The sequence below is a fragment of the Populus trichocarpa genome, chromosome 18 (genome assembly GCF_000002775.5).
Source record: "Populus trichocarpa isolate Nisqually-1 chromosome 18, P.trichocarpa_v4.1, whole genome shotgun sequence".
NCBI classification, from domain to species: domain Eukaryota; kingdom Viridiplantae; phylum Streptophyta; class Magnoliopsida; order Malpighiales; family Salicaceae; genus Populus; species Populus trichocarpa.
In genome coordinates this window covers 12399437-12426860 of record NC_037302.2, presented here as the reverse complement: position 1 = coordinate 12426860, position 27424 = coordinate 12399437, and the positions used below count along the sequence as shown (strand labels likewise).

The 27424-nt window shown below is 33.3% G+C and overlaps 2 protein-coding genes and 2 long non-coding RNA genes across 4 annotated transcripts; all 4 read right to left on the bottom strand.

Moving 5' to 3' along the window:
- Positions 1-4506: 4506 nt before the first annotated feature.
- On the bottom strand, positions 4507-6780 carry LOC7489434 (shikimate O-hydroxycinnamoyltransferase). The gene is made up of 2 exons (XM_002324494.4): positions 6221-6780; positions 4507-5732 (listed from the first exon to the last, which is right to left on the bottom strand). The coding sequence occupies exons 1-2, from the start codon at positions 6623-6625 to the stop codon at positions 4815-4817; spliced, it is 1323 nt and encodes a 440-aa protein (XP_002324530.3). The 5' UTR covers positions 6626-6780; the 3' UTR covers positions 4507-4814.
- Positions 6781-8992: 2212 nt separating this feature from the next.
- On the bottom strand, positions 8993-9891 carry LOC112324905 (uncharacterized). The gene is made up of 2 exons (XR_002978889.2): positions 9608-9891; positions 8993-9509 (listed from the first exon to the last, which is right to left on the bottom strand). It is a non-coding gene; the product is annotated as an uncharacterized LOC112324905 (long non-coding RNA).
- Positions 9892-15495: 5604 nt separating this feature from the next.
- On the bottom strand, positions 15496-16336 carry LOC7489433 (uncharacterized). The gene is made up of 2 exons (XM_002324493.4): positions 15974-16336; positions 15496-15884 (listed from the first exon to the last, which is right to left on the bottom strand). Exons 1-2 carry the CDS (start codon positions 16095-16097, stop codon positions 15637-15639), a joined length of 372 nt encoding a protein of 123 aa, XP_002324529.2. The 5' UTR covers positions 16098-16336; the 3' UTR covers positions 15496-15636.
- A 5066-nt stretch (positions 16337-21402) lies between these two features.
- On the bottom strand, positions 21403-26563 carry LOC18107784 (uncharacterized). The gene is made up of 3 exons (XR_002978905.2): positions 26348-26563; positions 26171-26232; positions 21403-23871 (listed from the first exon to the last, which is right to left on the bottom strand). It is a non-coding gene; the product is annotated as an uncharacterized LOC18107784 (long non-coding RNA).
- Between the last annotated feature and the right edge of the window lie 861 nt (positions 26564-27424).

The following is a 27424-nucleotide window of genomic DNA, read 5'->3' as shown; positions in this document are numbered from 1 at the left end:
CAACTTTTACTAAATATATAACATGCTCGAAACATACAACTTTGAAGTAGACAAACAATTATATAATGAAAAAATAAGAATCAGAATAAGTAGGGACCAAGTATAAGTAATGACAAAACATGTATATACCTGGTAGGTAATCCCACTCACCAGTTAGTTAACTATCAATACCATTTATATATTAGAAAGATGACGAAGGGAGTGATTATACACAACTTCTAGTTATTTAGATAACACTAACCTTCATTTTAAGACAAAATATATTTCTTTTTTTTTCTCCATGCAAAACTTCTCCTATGCATTTTTTTTTCTTTTTCACCTCATATCCATGTATAATTAGTGTACTTGCAACAAGAGAAGAGAAGAAAATAATTGCACATAAACCAATAACGATGTTAAAAAATACCAATCCATCTATAATATTTATTTTATTTGACCCAAGTCAACCCGTCAAGTTAAATAACATGGATATTACAGATGATACTGAGTCAAAAAACTTAAAAAAAGATATCACATGTTAGGTGGCAGGTCAGGATTTTTTTAACCAAGTCAACCCAAATATCTTATATAGCCCACTAATAGTGTAACCCTATATTTTAGAAAGTCTTTTGTATAAAAACTCTTTCTCTTTGTTCATTCTTTTCTCTTGTTGCTCAACCTCTCATTGTTTTATCTCTTCCTTATCTTATTGATGATGGTAAACTAAAACCACCAATCCCTTCCTTTCATCTTTATAACCAAAAGCTTCAACTTGATTTCGATAAACCTCTACCATACCCATGTCAATTGAACCTTAAAAAAAAAAAAAAATTCAAACTCCTAATTATAAAGTCTAAAACCAAAATCAATCAATTCTTTACAGAAGACGAGAGTTAAAAGTGTGGTAGGATTCATATGTCTCACCTTTGATGCTATATCCTCAACTATCCAGTTTTAAATTCTTAACACTGAACATCAAGTAAGACTATAAGAGCATATATCTTCCCTCAATTTCATAAATTAATTTGATCCTGTAAAACATAAGTTATGAGATGGAACTTCTGTGATTTTCATGTTATTTGTAGTTCGAATGTTTCATCTTTGAGACATTTCTTATAAAATTGATATGATGATATTTATGTATTATTTCATCATAATTTTTTGTTATTATATTTTTTTTTATAGAGAAAGGGCCAGTGCTAAGTCTCATATAGATGTGGGGTGACATATCATTTCAATTATCCAACAATTGAGCATATTGACTCTTTGTTAATGCAAGATTATGAGTTTGTTTTGGAAGTGATTTGTCATGGGATCCACCATACATGTTAGGAAAAAAAACAAAGCTTTCACACAACACATGCTCCTTCATTACTTGGAGTTATATTGTCGAAACACTTTTTTTTAATTCATTTTAATATCTTTTTTCTTTATTTTTTGGTAGCTTAATTTACAATAAGAACATTTTTATATGACTATCATGTTCAAATGTCATTCAAATAGTTGTTTGTGTGTTTTTAATGTCTTAGAATGCCACTTAGATGTCTTATAATGAATGGTTAAGAAGCTTAAAGAAAGACACCTGGTAGAATGATTATTTGTGATGAGTGTTCTTTTAAGCACTTGGTTTAAGATTTAAACATTTTTGTCAAGCCAAGCAACCTAGCTTTTTTACCCTTCACGAATCACTATCACAAGGGGTTGCCTAAACCTTTTTTTCCAAAGAGAAGAAAAGGTTCAAGAAAACCATTAAGAATAAGTATGTGTCTTACAAGTGAAACTTGGATTTCTTTCCAAAACATCAATTACATGCATGTCATAGCTCATTAGGTAGATATTGATTGGAACTTGTATAAAAGGATTTTAAACTATATATTATTAAGTTCATAATCACAAGGGTAGGACCATTGGAAAAGCATTAAAAAGTTGCTTGATTGATTGGGGCATTGATAGAATCTTAAAAATTATATTAGATGATGCAAGTTTTAATAAGAATGTCATTACTTATTTGAAAAGAAGGACTAAGTGTTGTAACCTAATTTTGGCCAATTGATTTTTAATTTAATTTTTATGGGGTTTAAAATGTAAAATAAAAAAAAATGTGATTTGTCAGCTTGTATGGAAACTAGGGACTACAATGTATTTTTTTCATTCTATTCTTATCTTCAAGATAATTCTTACCTTCAAGATATATAATGATAGTTGTCTGTTTTCGAATTTGATTATAATTCAAACTTAAAAAAAAAAATTAATTAAGATTTTACTTCTCGCAAGCGATAAGATTCATGTACTATAAATATTGATATCAGTACATGCACAAAAAGAGAAGGACGATAAGGACGATCAGAGAAAACCTAGAGAGGGTCATTACAATAAACCCCAGAAGAAAAACGTTAGAGGAAAAAAAAAAAAACACATCACTAAAAAAAAAAAAGGGGGCGGCAAACCCTATACCAGCCGCCGCCCCCTTCAGCCTTTTTGGCTTTTCTTCTCCGGTCTCAATCTCTCCCCCATCAAACACTTTTCATTCCTCAATCTCAACCCCCAGGAGCTGCAACTCCTCATAAAAAAAGAGCATATCACACGGGAGAACAGCATTGTGCACAGCCACCTCATCCTCGTAAAAAAGGAAGCTTGGTGTTTCGCCTTCTCCTTCCTGCCGTCTTCCCCTTCAGACCAAGCTCAAGCTAGCAACTCCTCTCAGCAGCAGCAGCAGAGTTGGTTGCCCCCAGTCACGGTAACAGTAGAGTTTCACCATCATAGTCGGAGCAGCAGCAGCATGGTTTCCTTTTCTGCAACCCAGCAACGGCGTGCATGTCCTTTTAGCTACAATCCAGCAGTGCGACCAGCCTCGTTTCTGCACCAGCAGCTCCCCGGCAGCCCCCAGTTAATATTCATCCCAGCAACATCGTTGCAAGGATATTTTTTCTTCTCAGCCGTGAACTGCAAAGAAAACAAGATTAATTCCCCTAGCAACAGCAACAAGCTTCCTCCTTCTGCACCGGCAACGACCGCACTATTGAATCAGCGGTGCAACTTCTTCTTCTCCAACACATCATCTTTCTTTATGCAATACTCTGAGACGTCCAGCATGCGCTCTTCCAAGAGAAAAGCAGGTTTTCAAAGCATGAACAGTAGCTTTGTCTTCAACCGTGGAAGGCTTTCAGTTCAAACCCAGTACCTGGAGTTTTTTCTCTTCTCCATTGAAGCAGTGACAGCGGGTGCTCCTTAACCACCATTTCCTCCTTCTGCAGCAGCTCATTCCAGCAATAGCAGCGACTACTGTCTTTCTCCAATGGAGACATAGGACAAACAAAAGTATAGGAGAAAGACAGACAAGGGATAACAAAGGGAACAGAGGGAGAAAACCAGAAAGAGAAAAGAATAAAAAAAACACGCAGGAGGGGAACAAACACGGGGGGCAGAAAAGCTGGGAAAACAGGAAAAAAAAAAAAACAGAGAGACAGAGAGGGAGACACAAGGAGCTAAATATAAAAGAACAAAAAAAAGGGAGCAGAACAGAGGAGAAGCCAAATGCAGGGAGTGGAATCCCAGCTTCTCCCCAGAATTCCAGCAAGGAGCTCGGGAAGAGGCTTCGCACAGAAGCGCCAGCACCAGGTATGCGTTCTTGTTTCCCCCTGCTTTAATTCACTTGCTGCTGTGCAAGTGAATTTTAATTCACTTGCTACAGCGCCACCCTATTATTTTTTGCTATCCTGGTCACCGGTTACCTGGTCGGGCTGGGTCTAACCCAACCCATATAAGTTGAGCTAGATCCACTCAAATAAATAAATGAACAAAAAATAAGTAAAAATTGTTTCTTCTTCACTTAAATTCAAATTTTACGGATTGATTCACTAGCGCCAGAGTCAAGAATACCGTACTTTGTGAATTTCACAATATTTACCAACGCCAGAGTTAAAAATATTCATAGGTGAATTTTCACCGACGTCAAAGTTGGGAATATCATAGAATGACCATAAGAACGGAATACAAACAAACCTTTAGCAATTTAAAACGAAACCAGCAATAGAGCCTTAAGGGGTACGTTATCTTCCTTTTCAAATACGAAAAGATTCTATCGGACATTTTTTTTCTTTTTTCTTTTTTGTAATGATCTAACGACTAATTAATGATCTATAAGCCTAACTTGATGGCATCTTTTAATGGAGGATGAAAAATGAAATAAACACAAGTTAATTAACTTGATTAATAAAGAAGGGAAAGCTCGATTATTTGGAAAGTAGATTAACTTGATGGCATCCTAATCACTAGATTAATTTGCTACTCGATCGAGAAATTTATTTCTTTAGTTCCAGCTCTAAAATTTATTGCCAAGCAGCATGCAAACCATATAATTTCTAAGAGGAAGTTGGTTGTTAATCCTCATAAACTTTTTCCCCCCTCCTAATTAAATATAACAAATAATGTTTATTTTAAACATTTATTCCCATGCAATGCAATCTCAATTCACATATAAACTCAATTCAAGCACAAGCAAATAAAAATAAAATAAAAATCAAACACTCTAATAATGGAAGATGATACTATCATTCCATAATTTATAATAACACTCCCCTCAATATTACAATCGTTACAAAATTAAATAGAATAACGGAGCATCGCGTCCTAAAAAGTTTAGAATTCCATCGTCAGCCATAAATTTTATTGGTATTGATACAAGTTTAGAAAAGCTGGGCTTGGAACTTAAGAATTTATGAATTTATTGGTACAGGAAAGGTTCCCCCGGTGGAGCATAGCCTCCCAAGAAAACAATTCATGAAAATTCTTGAATCTTGAACCATCAACAAATTGAACTTAATTCCTCACGAACATTACAGGCAGCTCCGTTTATGGTACTCATAAAATAACTTTTGGAAGGATTGCAAGTGATCCGTCTCTAAGCATATGGTCAATGACAAGGTTCCATCATCTGTTGGACTTGGTAGTATGTATCCTTTTCCTACAAATGCAAATGCAGGCCGCATATACACTGGCTTGCCCCATCCAAAATCAGCATCGTAAAAGGGCAAACGCACCCAACTAGCAATAGTGAGGTTTGGGCTCCTATAAGTTTCGGAGCTTCTCATGACAGTAGTAAAGTCATCTACTCTTTCCAAGTAGTCAACAGCTGATCTCAAATACTCATCATCCATTCGTTTTATTGCTTTGTGAATTCTCTCCGCTGTGTGCGCCAATGGCTCTGATAAGAGGGCACCAGAGAGAGCAATGGGTGTAGCTTGGAAGATTACATTTCCAAAATAGCCAGGTGGAATTGGAGGACGAAATCTATTCCTGCCATCGGTGGATATGTTTATCTTGGTTGCTTGATCATTAGACAAGCCTCGCGCTTTGCATGCACAACGCCATATATGTGCTGTAAGGATCACATAAGTGCTGTACTCGGTCTTGCTTGCAATATCATTCTTCGCCATAGCTTTCAAAGTGTTGAGTAAATCACTTGGGATCTTAAGGTTGGCTACAGAAATGTCTTTAGAACCTGACTCGGGAATGGGGTTTTGGAAATGGGTGTTGATGGTAGGGAATGGATCATATTCGATGTGATGGAAGGTAGGGTTGGGTGGGACTCTGCCACGAAGAATGGTTCGATCGATGAATGGTGGGGTTTTAACAGGGAGGCCTCGGGCTATATCAGACCATGTGTTGATGAAATGAAGACATTCGGTCCCATCCGCCAGAGTATGATGCCATCCAACTCCAAGGCACACTCCACCGCATGTGAATCTGGTTACCTATCAGGGATGAAAATCATCGAAGTGAGCCCCTTGCTGGTTATATATCTACATTTTTATTGATAATCGAACAGCTTTTGAGTTCCAATTAAGAAAGAATTTTGAACCACGCCAAGTCGCTTGGGTCTAGAGAGTAAAAGGTACTTTGTATGTTTAACAATTTCATTTTGATACTAAATTATTTTTCATCAATTCTCACCTCTGGGTAAGTGAAAAAAAAGAAAGGATGTCTGGAATCTAGTCTAGAAAGATAAAATTGTTATTTTTTCGATTCCGACCAACGACATATTAGATTTTTATTTCGAAATTCATATGATGAGAGAAGTTTGACTTTGAATGTTTTTTTTTACCTTGAAAGTGTCTAAAAAATCAGATCTGACACCTAGAAAAAATCAGATCTGATATATATATATAAAGAAAACTCAACACGAAACTCTTTTTAGTATTCCAAATATTAATTACTTTCTAATAGATCCAAATACTGATACCTGTAAAACAAGGAGCGGGTAAGAAGAGATGTCACTGTAGTCAACGGTAGGAATAAGCTGTCGAAGTTCGTCGCTGGGCTTGAAATCAACAAAGTCTCCCATAGCAGAATCTGTTTCAGCCTCAATGAATAAAACCCCTTCTCCGTTACAATTTATCTCAATTCTACCATTCGCATCCCTTGCCAATCTCCCAGCTACAGGATAAAATGACTCAAGAACTTTGCTCAGTGCCTCCTTGAGCACTTTAACTTCAAAGAAATTGGAAGATCCATTTGGCTTGTATAGGTACAGCAAAGGGACATGATATTTTGCATGAAACAGGTCTAGGTTAGTGACCTCTAGCCGGTGGTCTGGTGTATCCTGGGTCGGCAGCACCATCGATGATTCCTTTACGGTAATCTGCATCTTGTAACTTTGGCTCGGTATTCAAGTTGAGAGAGAGAGAGAGAGAGAGAGATGAGGACCCAGGCACTAGCGATGATGTTCTGGCTAAAAAAGGCACTGGCTGGGATGTACTGGCCAAATATATATGATGCCATTATTCACTTTGTACTGCCGGTTCATGATGGAGGGGGAAGAGAGGTTCGTCGTTTGTTTTAAATTTATCTGCTCGTGTAATGTAGATTGCTATAGTAAAATTATATTTTTACCTTTCAGTTTAAAAAATATAAGTCTCGGTATGGGGCAGTTTTGTTTTTTCAAATGGTTTATTAGTTATAAATATTATTTGAGGATATATTTATTTTTCAAAAAAATACATTACTTATTTACCTCTAAAGTAAAAAAAAAAAATAGAATATTTTACCAATGATTTTTTTTCTTATTAAAATACAATTAAAACATGTTTTTGCCCTTAAAAAACACAAAATCTAAGTCTAGTGTATAGAGATATTTTTGAAGTTTTAGAATCAAGAGAAACATTTTGATATTTTAATATTGGATAATTTAATTTTTATTCAAAAAAGCTATTTGAACGTATTTATTATACGCCAATGAGTAGGTGATATTTGTGCTATTTGGAAAGTACATAAGGCATTGTCAGTGACCAAACTTGCCTTTCTATTATGCCTTTAAAAGCGTCATCATGTCATCTTCTCCTAGTATGACGCATGATGATGGATGATGAGTAATTTATCTAACCCCTTGAATGTAAGGAATTGATCAATTTTTTCTAAAATTATTTTTTACAAAAACTTTAACAGTTTTTTCAACTCGAAAGATATTCCAAGTTTTATATAATGTAATTAAAGTTGATAATAGAGGTGATTTTATAAGTTTTGAATTCCTAAATTTCTCTATAAAAAAGGACCGGAAAAGAGTATTTGGGGTTAATTGTTTTGCACTGTTTTGGACTATAATGACACAAAATTTTCAACTCTTCTTCTTTTCCACATTCTTTTCTTAATTATCTACAACTTTGAATCAGTTTTTATTGAGTTTAGTTTGTTAAATATTATTCAAAAATACATCTAAACAAGACAATATTATAATGGTGTGAAACTTATTAAAGAATGTTTTTTTTTTTTTTTTTTTTTACGATTTAAGATAAGAGAGACGGAAAGATGAGGACAAGGAGATTTTAGTTGCATGTTATAAATTTATCTGCTCGTCATATTAATAGTCATTTTCACGTGCAATGCCAGCTATGTAGATAATTATTAACATTAAAGAAACATGTGGCTAGAATACTGTTATGCTACTTTGACACGTGACTCATTACCAGTGTGGATTGTGATAGTACAATCCAACTGGTCCTTAATTTTTTTTCCCCTTGGGTTCTTGGGTTTTAGAATTGCTCAAGGAATGAAATGGATAATTTATTTTTGGGTAAATTTATTAATGATAGATTAGAAATTATCGATGGGTGTTTCTTTCAACAGATAGTTTCAATTCGTAAAATAATCACAGACAAAATATTAATATAAATACCGACAAAAAATTTCATTAATAAAACTGTTAAATTTATTAGTGAACATAACATAAGCTTCGCACCACAATTCACACATCTCTCAGGGACAAGTATGCAACATATATATATATATATATATATATATATATATATATATATATATATATATATATATATATATATATATATATATCATAACACATATCATGATCAATTCAGAGATCCATTGTAAAATCTTAAAGGTTTCAACAAGCCTTACAAACACGTACTCATAACAACACATATATTTACAATACCTGAAGTCCAGATATTCAAACTAAAAAGGAAATATAAAGTAAAGACAACAACATAAATAACATGAAAGGCAAAATAAAAGTATCAAAAATAGAAGCATGAGGGTCTACCTCAATTACATAAGGATATGAACACTTATGGGTTTCAAAAACCCTAAACTTCATGTTCAAACACTAAATTGAGACCTGGAAAATCTTCTACAGCCAAAAAACAATGGATTTTCTTGTTTTTTTAAAGTATGTTTAGTTCTTTCTGAAAAATAATTCAGAGTAAAAATAGATTATAATAAAGGATATAACTCGGAAGGTATCATCTGATCATTTGTTGACATCTATAAACATGTTAAGCACAAGGCTACTTTAAGTCTAAATTTAAGGATGATTGTCCTCGATGAGTATTAAGCCACCAGACCACCTCGAGCCTAAATTGAGGTCTCTAATCATGCAAGTCCAATCTAAGCTATTTGTCTTTGGGTAAGCTACATATAATGACCTTTTGTTTGCATGCATAAAAGACCCAAATAAGTAAGAGTGCTTATGAGCCTTATCCAAAAATCATAAAACCTCGATACCATTAATGGACAAACAATAAATATAATTTATTTCTTTAAATTTCTCAAAATGAAATAAAGAACACTCCTCAAACCCAAAATATTACTTCAAACCGTTAGCAATCATTAAGGATACAAACCTTGTACACAACAAATCCTACATTCTGCAGATGAGTTTGTTGCCCCAGTAACGTACGATTGACACTAAACAGTCCTAATTCTTGAATTGTATCGTTTGTTTGCACTAATAACGTACGATTGACACTAAGCAGGCCTAATTCCTTACAGATCGTTGTTTCCTAGACCCTACTTCATGATCTCACATTCCGTGGTGATTAGCTTTCAAAAAATTAAGAAAAAAAAGATGATCAATCCAACTGCAACGTGTCTGGATAAGGTGGAGAGGAATGAAGAGGGTCTCAACAGCAACGAGCCTGCTCCATTCCGGTGGCCGGTACGGGGACGAAGGAGATCTCCACCACCATAAACTCCTCTTGCACGTCTTTGTAAACTTCCTGCTTCTAGATGCATTTCATCTGCAAACATAATTAATATGATAACATGCAATATTTGGGGATTATATATACAAAATTCAGACGCAAAGGAAAGGATTTTGCAAGTTGATAGCACTTACTGATCTTATTTTGATTTTCCCTTTGCAGTGGCTTGTTGAATCGAGGAGTAAAAGAACTTTCACATGCATAATATGAAAGAAGCGTAAAACAAATCATGAAGAAAATCCATGCAAGCATACTTCTCTTCATTTTCAAGGGTATAGCTGGAAGAATTAGGATTTTTGGTGTGAGCTTAGTGGTGGTAAATTAGCATTAATGGCCCCTTTTAAAGATGAAATTAATTAGTGTTCGACAAAAAGAAAGATAGAACTAATAATACACGATTATGGGGCATTTAATTAAATGAGAACCTGTCGGTGGATTAATTAAAGGCAATGTCGAGAAAGTTTTAAATGTTTTTTTTATATTTATAAAAAATGCATTTCATTTGAATTTCCTTTCCCCTTTTTACTTTTTTTCATTCTTTTTAGATTCGTAAAATATTAATTATATTAATCGTGGGGTATATGCTAGTGATGGTGCTTTTATCTTTTGAATTGGATACCTTTATTTCCCATAATTCCCATATTCTGGGCAACTTAAAGAATGTAATTCGTAGAAAAACAAAATAGAAACTAGTGTGTGTGTGTTTATATATATATATATATATATTCTGGAGGTGTCTAAGGATTTATCTCTCTTAGAGTTGAATGGTTCAACTTCTAATTAATCCACATGACATGAGATAATCTTAATTAAATTGATTAAAATTTTATTTGTCATAACCCAATTTTTGACCATTTTATTTTAATTATTATTATTATTTTATTTATTAAAAAGAAAAAAATGATGAAAAAAAATAATAATGTTGGAAAAACAAGTAAATGAAGAATGAATTAAAATTTGGGTTAAGGACAAAATGATTGGAAGTTTTGGGGTTTAATTAAACTTTGGAATTAATCCAATTAAGCTTGAAATTAATTTAATTAATCCAATTAAGAGTTTAATTGGAGAATTGATAAGTTTTGAGACTTAATTAAGCTTGGAATTAATTTAATTAATCCAATCAGGGGCTTAATTGAAGAAATAGCAAAGTTTGGGGTTAATTGGGGGCACGATTGCAACAGATTAAAGTCCAAGGATTAGTTTGTAAAAAACGCAGAAATACAGGGGTCCAATTAACATTTATCCAGGGGCTTGATTACACGATTTCAGAAATTCAGTGGCTGGATTGCAAATGGCCATTCCCATCACACAAACGGCGCCGTTTCTAGAAATCAGCCGTCGCCTTCTTCGTCTCCTTCCACAGGAACGGTTTCTGCAGTAATGGCTTTGAAGCCGTTTCAATCGTAGAGGTGCTTGGCATTCTCTGGCTATAAAGCCAGAGAAGATGAGAGAGCGCGGGCAGAGCAAAAAAAAAGGGAAAAACTGTGAGCGACGGAAGAAAAAAAAAACCCAGGTCGGAGAGACGGGAAAAAAAAAACAGGAGACAGAGGGCGAACAAGCAGAAAAACCAGAGGAGAAAACACGAAAAAAAAAACCATTAGAGAGAGAGGAAAGCCCAGGAAATAAACACACACAGAGAACAAGAGAACAACCCAGAAGGACGAACCAGAATTGCAGGACTGTTACTCCCCTGTTTCTTCTCAAAGAAACAGAGGAACGCGTAAGAACCAGAGAAGACAGGGACACGAAAAAGCCAGGGGGGAAACAGAGAGGATAGAGGAACGGAAAAAAAAAGAACAAGGTGTAATTGAAACAGAAAAAACACAGGAGCATACAAGAGAAACAGACCGAGAGAGAGTAGAGAGAGTTTGAAAAACAGAGCACGGGGAGAATTTTTCAGACGAGAGCAGAAGAAACAGAGGGCAAGAAGGCAGAGGTAGAAGGAGGAATCCCAGTTTCCTATCAACGGACGCCATCACCGATCTTCGCCCAAGACACTAACACTCCGACGAAGCAACCTGCAGCAAGGTAGGCTTTCTCTGTTTCTTCGTTTTGTTTCGAAAATTTCAGTGCATTTAGCACTGTGCGAAGCACCATGCACGCATGAAGCTAGTTCATGCGTGCTGTGGCCCAGCCGGGTCACTGGATGGGGCCAGTGACCGGGCTGGGCTGGCTGGGTCTAGCCCAGCCCATGTGGGCTGAGCTGGGCCCAGCCCAAAAAAAATAAAAAATAAAAAAACAGAAAAGTAAAAAAGGTAGAAAAAATAAAAAATGTGTATGCATGAATAAAAATAATGTAAATTTATTGGTTTATTCACTGACGCCAGAGTCAGGAATAAAAATACCGGTTTAAATTTATATTATTTTTATTCGGTGTATTTTATTTTATTTAGCTAGAAAAATAAAAAAATATGTGCATGCTTAAAAATCAATTTATTTATTCATTGGTGCTAGAGTAGGGAATAAAAAATATTGATCTAATTTTTCGTAGTTACGAATTTTTACCAACGCCAGAGTTGGAATTATTCGAGCTCGAATATTCACTGGCGCCAGAGTCAGGAATATTATAAACAAATCATCATAGCATAAGCGAATAAATGTTTAGCAATTTAAGACAAAATCAACAATGCAGTCTGCCTCAGGCAGAACGTTTAAGAGGTGATAATATCTTCCTTTTTACGTAACAAATCCCGAGCCATAGAATCTCTGTTGACCAGTTAGAGTTCCTAGTGACTATAATACTAGGTGGCGACTCCTCAAACAAGACATTTCCCCCCAAAAGAACAAGATGTCAGAAATATGTTCTTTCCTTGTAATATTTTTCAGGGCCGCCGCGATGTCGGGTGCGACATTATTGTTCATGAGAATTGTTATTTCAGTCTTTAACTTTTTCAAGTACAATTTCATCCTTCCAAAAAAAATCTACCTTAATAATTGCAATATAATTGTCTATGAATCACAAATTAAATAAGAGTAATCATTGTACATGTGGTTATTCTATTGGAGCCAGAAATAAACGTTGGCATGTGTGGTCATGATATACTAGCAAGATCTTGTAATTATTATTATTATTTTGCATTTTGACCTCTTTTTTTTGTTATTGATATTTTTTAAAAAAATTAGTTTTTATATTATGTGTTTATGAAGATTTAGAATTGCTAATTTATTTCAATTCATTTTTATATGATTATCGCAGTATTAAAACAATATCTCAGTATCGGATTGATATCTTGAAAATATTTCAGCATCGATGTATGATCCATTTTTAAAAAAAGTTTAATTAAATAAAAAATAGTTAAAAAAATATTAGGTTATTAATGGAGTCAATTACCCGGTTTGTAAATTTGATGAGATAACCCTGGTTGCCGCAGTTCACGGGTTTAGCGGAGTACCTTTTTTGTTTTTTCTAATTGAACTTGATTATATAATCGTTTTTTTTTATCATATAGTTGAAAAAGTTTTGGAAAAAAAGCATATTAATAAATTTTAGAAAGTCCATGGGCCTGTTGACAGGTTTGGCGAGTTTAACTGTTCTTCTTTTTTTTTCTTTAAATTCATTTTTTATTTTATTTTTTTATATTGAGTTGATTGAGAATTCAGATCCATAATTTATTTTATTTTGCTTTATATAAAGTTATCGTAGTCTTAAAAAAGTCTCAGTATTGGTTTGATACTCGATTTTACAATTGTCTATTTTTGGTATCATATAGTTAAATAAACAAGAGTTTAGAAGAAAAAAAAGTTATCAATCCCAATGGAGTCCATTACCAGGTTTGCGGGTTTGATGTGTTGACCCGAGTCACCCGATTCACAAATTTAACGGGTTTACCCATCAAACTTGATATGTTTTTTTTAGTTTTTGTCCCTTTAATTTTTCTAATTGTTTTTTTTTATTTCACTCTTCTTCAATATTGGATTGGTTTGGAAATGGAATTCATGATATATTTTTTTCTACTTTCTATAGGGTTATCACGATCTTAAATAAATATTTTTTTTAGGGTTGGTGCTCGATTTTGCAAGCATCTATTGTTATCATAAAATTAAATAAAAATAATTTACAAAAACAACAAAGTTATTCAACTTATTGAAGTCCATGACTTAGGTCGCATGGTGATCGAGGTCAATTCAATCTAGCATCGTCTCAATATTAAAAAAAAAATATCATCTTGAAGTTTTATGTAATAGCTATGCTATGTTTTTACCAGTCATACAAGTTGCCTTTGAACCCATTAAATTAAATAATTCATTTTGGATCAGCTCCCATGTTGTTTAATTAGAAACTCGAGTTAGACAATAAACCGGGTGAGCAAGTTTTAAAATCAAATCACTTGATTGAATTTAATAATATTACCAAAACTAGATACAATGAATGCAGAACTTAGACAACACTTATTTTTATATTGTAACTAAATATCGAACTATACTACATCTTTAAATCCTGCATAAGCAGAATAAATATTCAGAATTAATCCATTCCCAAAGTATAATGCTTATCTTCTGATGATGCTACAGTCTAGCCTAATTTATTACTTTTTCAACGGCCAAACACATCTTAAATATTTTCCATGAGCAATTTAGTTTTCTTAAGAATGTTATGATCATGAGGGTTTTTTTTTTTTTTTCCATATCAAATTCTTAGAATCTAGTATACAAAGCCATTTATTATTTTATGATGTAGCATTTAGCAAAGATAAAACTAGGGCTCTCAAGCCCAAAGGTTATAGACTAAACTTTAGAGAAATCTAGAGAAAAATCTTTGTTATTTTTATTAAATCTGAATAATAGAATTGGTTTCCATAAAATAAACTAGACATCCTTATTTATATTAGTATTAAAAATTTTATAGAAAATGATTCTTATTTAAAACTTTCCTAACTAATTGAATAAATCTAGCATTAGAATTTATAATTAGTAAAATACTAATTAAATTAAAAGTCTTAAACTAAGTAGGAAACAAATAATTAAAATATAAAATTAACTAGAAAAATAATTAAAACAAGAAAATAGTAACTTAATACTTCATATAAGATGTTTCCGAGTTTCTTTGCGGACTTCTTTTCATGCTTGACATTGTCAATCTAGTATATAAACTCATGTGATAATTGTTCCATGTCATTATAATATACTCTAATTTCCATTTATTAATATCCGAAACGGAACAAAGTAAACATGGAACGTCTCCACTAGAATTTAGATGAGAAATCTGAAATGACCCAAAATCCCGAGCAAGATGAAATTTGTTTCATCTTGTTCCTTTTTTTGAAATAGTATTGGGTATATTGGCCATTATAGCCGAAATAGAATGGAAATGACAACTTTGGTTCTTATGAATAATAACAAATTTTATTTTCATTTTAATTTTCATTTTAATTTTCAAACTTTCTTAATTTCAATTTCATCCTCCCAAGTTACATTATCATGGTTTTATATATTGAGATTTCTTTTGAATTGTATTTTCTCATACATATAAAGTGTCGAGTTATTTTAGTGATGAATTTAAGAGCAATTTTATAAAATAAAAATTTATTTATAGTTACACATATAAATTAAAAGAAGTAACAAACTTAAAAAAAAAAAACTAAACTCCATTTTGATATGGGCACAAAAAACTTTAATTTGCTCCTTATAGTTTTTTAAAATTTTCTCTTTATAGTTTTTAACTCATCTATTGTGTGGTCCTTGTTATTTTAGAATTTCTCATTTTGATTCAAAAATTTATTATATTTTTTGCTTTTCGGTGTTCGAAAGTAGAGAGACTAAAAAGAAAGTTACCGAAAAATATTGATGAGAGAAAACATGGTTAAATATCAATATTCAAGCCACTAAAAAGAGTTATTAGTGTCAATGAGTTTGTATCTTTGAGGGAGGTTCATTGAAAGTGGGTTTTTCCTCTAAAAATATCAATATATATATATATATATATATAGATCTTGGTCGTTAAAGTTTTTTAATTCATAATTAGTTTTTTCAAATGATAATTAATGATTAGGTTTTGTATTCCAAAAGTTAAGAAAATAAAAGATTGTCGGAGCAAATGGAATACTTGATTAACATCAATATTCCAACAAGAAGCTAAATCCACCATTAAGAAGGAGGAGGAAAGCAAGGTAAATTAGGTAACAATAAGATTTGGTAACAAAGCTATATAGTATCTCGATCTTAATCAAAAGAAAACAAAAAACATAACGAATCCAACTACAGCAGATCCGAATGTTCTTGACAGAATTGTAGAGGATTTCAACAGTAAAGTATGTGCTCCGCTCTTGGGCTTGGTACGAGGACGAAGCATATCTCCGCCACCATAAATTCCCTTTGCTCTTTGCAAACTCTTTAAATCAACGCCATGCATGACCCCCTCAAGCCTTCTCCGATCACCCTTTTCTTTTGATTCGCTTATTATCCCGTATACATCTGCACAGGACAGGAGGAACAGGGAGTTTCGAAACAAAAAAGGCAAAATTCTAGTACAATCCGTATGAAACATTCTTGCTAACACTTACTCTGGAGTTGATCTCTTCTCATCAATGCGTTGTACTGAGGGGCAACCTTTCCTTCGCATGCATAGCATGAAAGGGCTGTGAAGCAAATGAGTAGCAGCAGCCATGCTAGTATTCTTCCCCTCATGTTATACCTGCTAATTCTCAACTTCTATTTCAAATGTTTAAGCAGGTGCGAGGGAAGTAGAGACAAGGTTCAGTTGACAATTCAGCTACCTCTTGGAGCTCACCGGATTTACATTAGCGTTGGTCGCTTATAAGATTTCCTCTCAGGTGGGCCATTAAGGAAATGGAATAAGTTCAGTGACTTCTTTTCGCTGTAGTGTTGCTGACTCCAACTTTAACCATAGCTGCAATAAGATGCTCGCTCCTCCTCCTTTTCCATGAATAAAATAAGATGCTCTGTGCATGGGGTTAAACTATCTTATTACTCTACAAGTTTTTAGTTAAGTTGGCACTCATATTTCATCCCAGTTGTATTAAGGTTTATTTTTAAAAAAAAAAAAATTTTAAAGATGTGGTAGCGATTGTTTTTTAAAGTATTTTTACTTGAAAATATATTAAAATTATTATTTATATAATTAATCTATTAAAAGAATCTAAAAATAAAAAAAAATTATTTTAAATTTAAAAAATTAAATTTTATCAAACCTTGCAGTGTAGGAGGACCATGCCTCGCACTAACATTTGCAATCCTTTAACGGCTCTAATTTGTTTGCCCAGATTTTAAATTTCTCTACCCCACCAATAAGTCTTTTTTCTATATTCAAGATTCACAGAGATTGCTTCCATGTCAATTTAATGTGAGACCAAAGAGCATCACAAAGTCAAATCACTTTATTATTGTATTAAAAAATCATTTTAATTTTAAAATTTATTCTGATTCTAAAGATGTAATTTATATTAAAAAAAATATTTAAAACATCCTGTCTTTGCCTTTTAAGTGGAGCAATATCTTCTATTTATACTTGAAAAAATATATTTTATATCTTGCTATTTATATAGTTGATTTCTCTTTACATAATAAATCATAAATCTTAAATTCACGTACGCAATACTGCTCCAACCATTCATAACTCCAGTAACATCTCCATCACCAGCAACATCTGGCTCCTTTAATGGCTTGCTTTGTTTTTTTTTAAACACAGTCGAAGAAAAAGAAAAGCTTCTACCTCTGCAATCCTGTCACAAGGGAGCACACACAGACTCCTTCCTCAAGAGCCAAGAACGAAAACAAGAATGGCAAATTATTATTTGATGTTGTTTTCGGGTTCGGTTACAATTCTGAAACTAAGAAGAAGAATACTTTTACTGCTCACTCTAAATTCCCAAGGAGATATATGAATATTTGGTACTAATTACTGGAAACCTAGTGGGCACTTTCCCTTCCCCGTAAGTAAGAAATTATCTTGTTCCTCCTTGATTTATGCTCTTCCTTGGATTGTGATTCTTTATGAGGTGCTAATACATGTTGATTTGATATGCGTTTGTGATGGTGACAGAATAAGTGGTAAATTTTGAATTTATGAATCTGTATCATACTGATTAATATTTTGATTTTAATAATTTGATTCATCTTTTCTGAACGAGATGATTGGTTAATTATATTTGATATCCGTAAAAAATTATTTTTTTTATATTTAAGGACTCTCCGATAATTAAATGAGTATCGTTTAAGAAAAAAAAATCATAATTTAGATGAAAAACCTAAAATTAAATATATTAATTAAATGAGTTATTTGTAATTGGAAAAACTGAATTTATTTTAAAAAAACTCATACATTGTTGGGTTAAGCGTTTAACTGAGCTCAAAGAGGATGAATTATTACCCTCTCATTGGTTATTTTTTTAAAGAGCAAATCCAAACAAAAACAATAAATGCTAATACACGAAAATTATAGCAGTTCAAATTATTAAATAAAATTTAAAAAATAATTTTATATTATTTTTAAATACACGTATATATATGAAAAACGAACTTCTACCATTCAAAATGATGTTAGTCGACCTATTCGGAATAAGAATTCGCATACTGTCTTAATTTCCCTTCAATCTTTTCACACTTGTTCATTCTTTTTAGGCGCCTAAAGATAATAATGGAAAAAAATGGGGGGTATGCTGCTGGACGGTGCATGACTGCCGGTAAAGGAGTGGAGGCGGATGCAAAAGAGAGGTAAAGAAGAGGGAATAAAGATTACTTTCTGGATCAACTGGCCTAAGCGCACTGCATAAAGGAAGATCTAACACGAATAATTATCATAAATTTCCTTCAACAAGCTTTTGTGCTTTAAATCTTGTGCTTCTTGTTGCCTCCCTCTCCCTCGACCAGAAGAATCATCTAAACTTCAGAACCACTAGTCTAAAGGTGGCACCGAATTTTTCAAGTTGGATTGGCTTTTTGTTGGATTTGGCTGAGGGAAACACGATCCTCGAGAATTAATAAAGCTTAACCTCAACGGAAAGCATATGCCGTGATGTTTTCTTATCGTATTTTTATTTATAAAAATTAAATGATATCATGAATTATATTAATTCTGTATATATGTGAAGATTTAAAGAAACAAAAAATAATTCTTTGTATTCATTTTTACATATAATTAAATATAAATAAAGGCAAATCTCGTACTATGGGTTCTTTCATTGACTTCCATCAATGAATGTTAATGTTTCTAATTAACCCTGTTAAATTAACAGAAACAATAAAGTGCGTAGGCTAAACATTGTGTAAAATACCGTGTAAGAATATTATAGGTAGTAAGAATATATTTTGCACATGCTACAAACACAATGAGATAATAAAACCTTAAAGTTAATAAAAAAAAACTAAATTTTATCCAAAAATAAAATAAAATGAAGAAAAAGATCTAATAAAAACGAAAAAGCATTAAGATATCTTACATTATAAGAAAAAATAAATACTAAAATACTAAAAAAGTGTCTCTCACCTTTTCTCCACCAAAGCCAAAAAAGAATTAATTAAAATGATACCACCTTAGAGAAAATAAAATAAAATAGCTAAGCTACTAAAAAACATCTAGATTTTATGCCATTAAGAAAGATGAGTTTATTTACACAAAAAATATGGTTAAGATTAAGAAAAAAAGTAAGAAAAAAAATTACAAAAACACAATAAAAGTCAAAGCCTCTCTCAACATTTTCTATTCCCCTGTTATTAGCACAAAAAAAAAAAGGCTCATATTAGTCCCCTAACTATTAAGAATTCTCAACATAGTCTCCAAAATCTGGATCTATGATGTAAACAGCACTCATGACAAACAGGCGCATAATTGAGGAAGCCATAAAAGATGGGTGACCCAAATGAAAAAACAGGAGCATAATTGCTTACTTTCTGATCAGAAATTAGAAATATCGAGTCATATATTTGTATTCTGTACGTACGACTTGTGTGAAATCTATTTAGAAAATGGGTTAAGCCCAAATTGTTTGGAGAACAGATGAGCGTGTTCTTACAGGATTTTATAACCATCTCAGATCCCATCAACGATGTAAAATAAAATTATATCTAAAATAATTTCAGAGTTGTAATTTCAAAACATGAAATACAAAAAATACATACCACCTTAACATATGGTTGATTATATAATGGCTTGAAAGAACAAAAAATGTTTATACGTGACTGTATACATGGAGCCGAGGCTCGCCGGTGAAAAGCTCAGAGCAGAAAGGATTTCCGAGCCAAATCCAATGTGACCCTTTGAGAACTGTGACCCTAGGTTGTGCCACAGAAAGAGAGGGATATTTTATTATTGATTTTTTTTAAAAAGAACTTTTTTGGCATAGCTTATGTCACCGAAAGCTGTGGGTCCTGGAACCGCCATTTCTGTTTTCTTGCAGCTTGACCTTTCTTAGAACGTGGCACCGAAAGGGAAAAGATTTTATTGGAACATGCCATCTGATATTTTAGCCGCTTGAAGCCTGTGTAAAATTGGAGGCTATGAAAAATTTGAGATTTTAATAAGATCAAAATGGTTGCCCTGAACAATTTTCAGTCATCATAAAAGATAATTGGTTCCCATCAGATGTTAACCCCCTTTTATGCCAAGGGCCTCAAAATGTTGGTTCCCCGTCAGATTGAAATATCCTACGTTTTCTTACAGTCGAAAGCTTCGTATTATATTATTTGAGGATGTTTCAAAATCCAGCAGGTTATTTTTGTATTTAGATTGAGGTTAATTAAGATGTTCAACTATATAGTTTTTTCTTCTTACCTCAGGAAGTACCAGGTTAACAATAAAAATTTATTACCTGTAAAAACAATTCTTAATGATTGTACTAACAATAAAATCAGTAATTTTTTTATAAATAAACAATAAATAAAATAAAAATATTTTAAATTCCAAAAATAAAAGTATTTGTTTTTATTTTTTTGGATGATTAATACTTTAAAATATATGTAAACTTTTAAAGTAGAAAAAGTTTTGAACGTTTTATTTAGATGGTTCAGGGAGTATTTATACTTCTCGAATCTTGTCGTTTTGATAAAGATAAAAGGACTTAAAAACTCATCTTTACTTGGTGACATTAACGAGGGATAAAGATATTTTACACTATATTAATAAAAAAATAAACATTGTTTATAGGTCATTAATGAAATGAAAGATATAGTAGGTCATTTGAGAAACCTTATATAAATCTATAGATGTATAGAGATGATTATCTCTGACACGAGTAATTTAAGTCATTAACCTAGAAAGAGCTCTATAATCTTAAATTTCTAAGACCAATTGGACTTAGTATATAGCCAAACTTAGATTAGAAAAAAGCGTATATATTATATTTATAAAAATAAAACATATCACATTAGGTTTCGTGGACGTCAAAACTCAAGTTTATTGGATGTAACAACATGCTAGGCTCATGTTATCTTGAATTTAACTAACGGTTGAAACCAAGCACATTGAATCTGGCAACTTGCTAGGCTCATATTATCTTGAGTTCAGCTATCGACTAAACTTAAGTCTATTAGATCTGGCAACCTATCAGGTTCATGTTACTTTGGATTCAGTTAAATGTTAAATCCAAGCATGTTGGATTTGATAAATTACTAGACCCATATTATCCCAAGCTTTTTTAATACATAAAATTATTAAGTTGAATAATCATTATTGATACAGAGCTAGAGTTATCAACTCCATCCATCATCAAGGCATGCTCAACATGCTAGGCATGCTACAATTATAAAAAAGACTAGCTTAATTTTCAATATACTCGGGCGGGCCAACCAGACAGTTCTTGTCCTGTTGGCTATTCTAGTTTTCATGTCACGCTCAATGCTAAAGGAAAAGGAGATTACTTCAAACTCAAAATTAGTAGATTCGTCCAAATTTCAATACTAGGTCCCACCCATGCTGACATTATTATAACTCATATTTTAAAAACAAGCGCTTATGGACAACCCACTAAACCAGATATACTAAAAATAGGCTGATATTTTATTTACTTAACAATATTGGAACAATGATCGCCCATGTGAAATACATGCATTGATTGCATGGTTTAAGAAAATTAACAGCCTCAGTATTGGTAAAAGCAACTAACTGCTATGACTATCTGTTTATGCAGATCCTCTAGTTGTGTTGAGAAGATCTGCTAAATAAATACAAGGCACGTGCAAAAGCCATAGGCAGGGTAACATAGAAAAGACATCCTTTTTCCTAATAAGGTAAGGCACCGCTTGGTATACAGCGACTCATTGAGAGAATTATTGAACACTCAACTTCAACAAATTGGGCAATTAACCATATCAGGCTTAGAACAGGAAGAAACTGAGGAAGGCGAGAACTGAACCAATTATATGGCTGGAAGGAAGTTGGGTTCGGACAGCAGACGATTTGCGACCACTACGAGGATAAAAACGAGCCCTTTTTTTTATGTGAACTCCTAACTTCGGAGTCTGAAATGAATTGATCAGGCCATTTTGTCTTCCCTGAGGCAGTTGGGATTTGGTGGGAACTTTATCAAATTGACTCTTGACAGCTGAACTTGGAAGAGAGTGTGATAGCAAGAGGAGGCTGAAGAGCAGGAAAGTGAATACACTCCTCATTTGAGTCATGTCTGCTAAGGAAAAGTAGCTAAGATATTTGTTGTTTAGTGGACTCTATGATTAATAAGGAGGAGATATTTATAAGGAGTGCCGCAAGCAATCAAGAATTTAAAATATTACCTCCCTGTGAAATGTCCCTCACTGCACATGGACGTCTGTTGAAAGATACCTACAACAGCCTAGCAAATTGACACAGGTAGCAAACTTAAGTAAGGTATCTCTTTCCAGCATGACAAGGGAATTTGGAACAGCAAGATTTTACTTCACTTGATTTCATGATAAGAAAAGGGCAGAACAGAATCATATTGCATATCAGCAAAAATAACTTTTGAGTAAAAAATGACAAGAAGAAATTAAGCTAGGACTTCTTTATCCCAAGACTAGCTTCGAGTTTTCTACAGGATACCCCTTGTAATAAAATTCATGGTGTAAATTACTTAGATTGCCAAAAAACAATTGACACAAAATAAAGCTGGGTGGAGGATGATTCTTGATGCTGATATCAAATATTGACTCCAAGGCAATGGTGCAATGTCAATAAACTACTAAAGCACCTAAAGTGGAAGATGATTTTTAATTTAATCAAATCTTTCTATCTTTTTTCCTAGATACAATGCTTCCAACTAATACTAGACAGGCTTTATTTAGATCTTACTATGCAAAGGCCTTACTCTTCTGCTGTTAAACATGTTCCTTTGGCATATGCTTTGCAAAATCCAAATAAAGCACTGGTATCTTAGACAGTCGGTGTCCACTGGTATTTTAGACAGGAAATACTGGCATTTGGATGAATCCATGCTTTAGTCGGCAGAATAGTTTATCAAGAATATCTTGGCTGAGCTTCTGAAATGTTGAAACCTGGCCCACATGTTTAGCCAGTTCACCTGTGACTCGATCCAAGTACGAAACATAAAGCCCTTTTCTGCTTTCAAGAAGTGCTAATGCTTTGCGAGCATGGAGAAATGAGATCACCCACTCCTCAAACACCGCTGCAATGTAGCTATTGGATGTCATGTTTATGGTTTCTGATGCATGCTTCTAAAGCGTGATCTTAGATCCAACAAAGAGAAGTATACCAAAAATTTTCTCAAATTACAGAATGCAAAGAATGTATTAAATTCCGATCCAGCTTTAGAGAAATACTAATTGTAAAACAGCTAGCATGAAATTCGAATGCAACACCAAGAGGAAGCTTAATCAGCAGAAACCAACGAGAACCTAATCAACATGGACAAAAAGCAGGAAAGATATATACCATAGTCAAGGCCTTCAACCCTCAACCAAGTTAACAAGTAGTCTGATATCAAAAACTCAATAAGCTGGATCATATCATCCACCAAAAACGTTAAAAGAACAATGAGAAGAAGATAAATGAGAAGGCCAGGGTGAGCTAGAGAACCAACTTATACTTGCATCTAAATTCTTTATTGAAGAACCAATATGAAATTTCCATATGTTCAGCTCAAAATAAGATCACATAACCTCAAAGAAAGGTCTGATGATAAGACATAATAGATAAGTAGAACCAGCAGGAATTATGCATGGATTAGCTTCTCATAATAAAATGCTGTTTCGTTTTGAAAAACTGATTAGGGTCAGGATGGAATTGATGATCATGATTGTGAAACTTACCATAGTACTTACATGATGAACAGGCACTCATGCAAGTTTGGAAAAGCCTCTTATCAAATGGATCCAAGAATAGCACTTTTTCTGCTACCATGGAAATTCTTTGAGAAACTGGATATTGCACGCTGCCCAAAGTAAGGTTCACATCCAAGTTTTCGGATCAAGTGGTGAATATAGAACTGGGTATCAGTTTAAATTTGATGTGACTCTGTAACAGCGCATCAAGATATTAACAGGAAGAACTCATTAACAGGCAAAAATAGAATGAAATTAAATAACATAAAACAACCAATAGAATCACTCATTGGAACAAACCAAAGCACTTAGTGGTTTTGTGTTCCTTCCAATTTTGTCAACAAGGAAATCAAGAGTGTTGGTTCAATTAACCAAGGGGAGAGACCAAAATAATATATCAAAGTTCCTACTGTTAGATTTCATATGTGTATCTACTAAATTTTATTGCATCTTAATTTCCAAAAGCAGCCAGATGCTTAACATCTCCATGTGAAGGGGAACACATCCTTTTCACTAAACTCACAATTAAGCTACCGACAATGGACCCCATGCTATTTCCTATTGATAACGGGTTCCTCAGTGATGGTACAAGAGACAGGAATAAGATTAAAATTGAAAATAGTCTAAGCAACAAGGGAAAAGATTAACAGAAGTGGTGATTGCAGGTAGATGCGATGGCCCCTAACCAATCTATCGAAGAAGAGAAACTGTACATAGAAAAGAGGTAATAATGCAAAGCTTATCAGCCCATCATTGGAGTTATTTGAAAACAGAACAGCAGAGCATATTCAAACATTAATGTTTGAATCTAAAACTTTCTTGTACTGAATTGAACAAACGTCAGACAGCTTCCGGTACTTGATTGAAAAAATGCTAGCACCTAATCAATGGAGAGTGGCTAATAAAATAAATAGGCATGTTATTGTTTATTTTCTCAGCAGTTCTCCATCACTAACTAGTCCAAATCAACTTAAGTGAAACGTTTCCCAACTTATCACCTAAAGCCATAGATTTCGTTTTTCTATACCACGATGTCTCTTTTTCCCTTTTTTTTTTTTATTTGTGAATACGTGCCTTGAAAGTTGAAACCTGAGAATTCGATATATGATGGTGTCAAAAAGTATCGCCACCCGCTCTTGCTCTGTAGCAACTTCCACTAGAATTAATCGACAGCTACTACTGCGTAGGACATATTCAACCTCTTCCTATGGTACTTTTTCCCACTACTCTCGTGAATCCTACAGCTTACAAGCATCCCGAATATCATTAGGTTTCATGGCAATGGCGGATATTCAATTTAATTTATCAGATTTAACTAGGTTGAGAACATTGATAGTTCAGGTTATATTTGTAATCCTGGAGATACGTTATACCTATTATAGCATAGAAGCAAGAGTACTTCCCTTTCTATTTGCACCTACGTCATGTCCAGTCAGTCTGCACAATTATTCTTATGAAAGTTAAAAACAAAGTAACCAATCTAAAGACTCATTTACCATCACGAATTCCCTCACTTGCAGTAGAGCAAACACAAAATTTCTAAAAACTCTCTTGATTACTGATAACAAAACAGTAGGTCTGCCTAGCAAACCGAGTCAACTTCCATCTAAATTCATTACAAGGCTGATTGGTACACTCCACGTTCAAACAAGATTTGAATTATCTTAATATACCAACATAGCCGTTCAAAATAAACAGAAAGGTGTCCATAAATTCATCTCACTGTTCTTGCCCGCGTGGACCGCGTGGACCGTCTTCTGGAGGCATGTATGTGCCTGTTAGACAAGGCAAAGTCCACGAAGAAGTCTGGACACGTTCAATGTCTAGTCTGACAAAAACAACCATAACTTTAGATATGACGGTTGGATGGGACTGAAATTTAACAAGGAGGTTCTACAAGCCTTGCTCCATATAAGGTCAGCTAGCCAGCACCTGATGAGGTTGGGAAGACCCTTAAATTAAACCCTAAGTTTTGCTACCGTATAAACTGTTGTTATTATAGCTATAACCTTAGCGCTCGAGAAACCCTAGTTCTATTTTTTCCTTTATACGTTGCTTCATTGCCTCCTAGCGCCTATCCCACGTAACTCCCCCAATCCCCTCCTCTGAACAAGACTTTGATCACATTAATCCACCGATTTCTTCATAAATGAACTAATATGTACGTTTAGCGACTACTAACAGGAGAAGGAAAAAAATGTCTGCTGAAGATGCTTCAAGTTAATTCCACATGTATCAAAGGTCGGGAAGAAGTGAAGAAAACAAACCTCTATTGATCTCATAGTGTCAAAAATTACAGATAACTCATGTGAAGAAAATTAAATATATTAATCAAAATGCATTTCAAAGCAATAAATATTCCATTCATGGTATTAAAAAATTAAAGAAAATACTATTTCCTGGAGATTACGCAACAGCACTTGAATTAACTCAGTTAACCACACTGATTCAAAATGCCGCTAATTTGAGGTAAAAATGGTCAGTCGAATCACCTGAAAATCGTAGTTTTCTATTTGAATTATTTCTTCTTCTTCCTTCTTTATCTTTAACGGCACTGCAAAAATAAAAAATCCAGTCAAGTAATTATATTGATTAACTGATGAACCTAGTTAATAAATTAAGAGTGAAAATCGTTATATCAGTCATAATGATAATGAGAATAATGAGACCTTGTCTAAGAAATCGACGGTGAAGAGCATCGTTAAATCTGCGATCAGAGCCGTCTCCGGCTTGCTTAGGCCTTAATTTCCCCAAATTATTAAAGAAAAAGCATTTGCATAACCTAGTTTGTGGAAACAAATCACACTGTGAAGCATCTATAACACACACAAAAAATAAGAAAAAAAAATTGAAAAACCTAAGCGGAAAGAGAGAGAAACAAATTCTATAACCTTCAGCTTCCTTGAGATCTTCTCTCAGTCGAAGCTCTTGTTTTCGCTCTTCAGTCTTTCTAAAGAAAAAAACAGAGCGCAATTATGCTCTGTTTGTCATGTCAAAACCTAATCGCGTTAAATTTTGACTCAAATGTCTGCATTTTATTGTGTTCCAAACAGAGAATAGAGATAGATGAAAATCCAGCGAAGAACGTCGGATTCTGAAGAAAGATTGTTAGGAGGAGGAGGAGCAGGAGGAGGCTGTTTCTGCAGAAGTTTTGATCGCAGGAGTGAAGTTGCAACGGTGAGCTTCAGTGATTAGTCATCTGTTGATGACGCCGATGCCGTTTTGGTGTTTGTTGCTGGTTTCACTTGAGGCCATACTTTTAATTTGAAGTTTACTTAACGCGGGAGAATCTTGAGCTTTGTAGTTCAGTTTGCTTTATTTACAAGGAGATCCGCTTATATAATGGAAGTGGTATCGTTATATTTTTTTTAAAAAAGTAATTATTTTGCAATAGAAGCTGTTTTGGTGATAATAAAATATTTTTACGTAAAATATTTTATATATAAATATTTTTAATGATAATTATGATGATAAAGATAATCGTTAAGATAATAATAAAATGATCATGATAATAATAAGATAGTAATATTAATAATAATGATGTGACAATAATAATAATAAAAATAAATGTGTTGATAATAATAATAAAAAAAAATGATAGTGATGAGTTGACGTTGAAAAAGACAATTATAATAATAATAATAAAAATTATTAAAAAAATTAATAGTAAAATAATAATGGTAATGAAATGATAATATCACAATTAAAAATCTAAATTTGATGGATCAGCTTTTCATAGAAAAAAA

What these genes read in the sequence shown, in the direction of transcription:
- LOC7489433 (XM_002324493.4), bottom strand. Translation starts at nt 16,097, where the DNA reads ATGAGGGGAAGAATACTAGCATGGCTGCTGCTACTCATTTGCTTCACA. An exon ending in GAGAAGAGATCAACTCCAGA is followed by an intron (nt 15,885 to 15,973) that starts GTAAGTGTTAGC and finishes TGTCCTGTGCAG; the next exon opens with ATGTATACGGGATAATAAGC.
- LOC7489434 (XM_002324494.4), bottom strand. Translation starts at nt 6,625, where the DNA reads ATGCAGATTACCGTAAAGGAATCATCGATGGTGCTGCCGACCCAGGAT. An exon ending in ACCCGCTCCTTGTTTTACAG is followed by an intron (nt 5,733 to 6,220) that starts GTATCAGTATTT and finishes CATCCCTGATAG; the next exon opens with GTAACCAGATTCACATGCGG.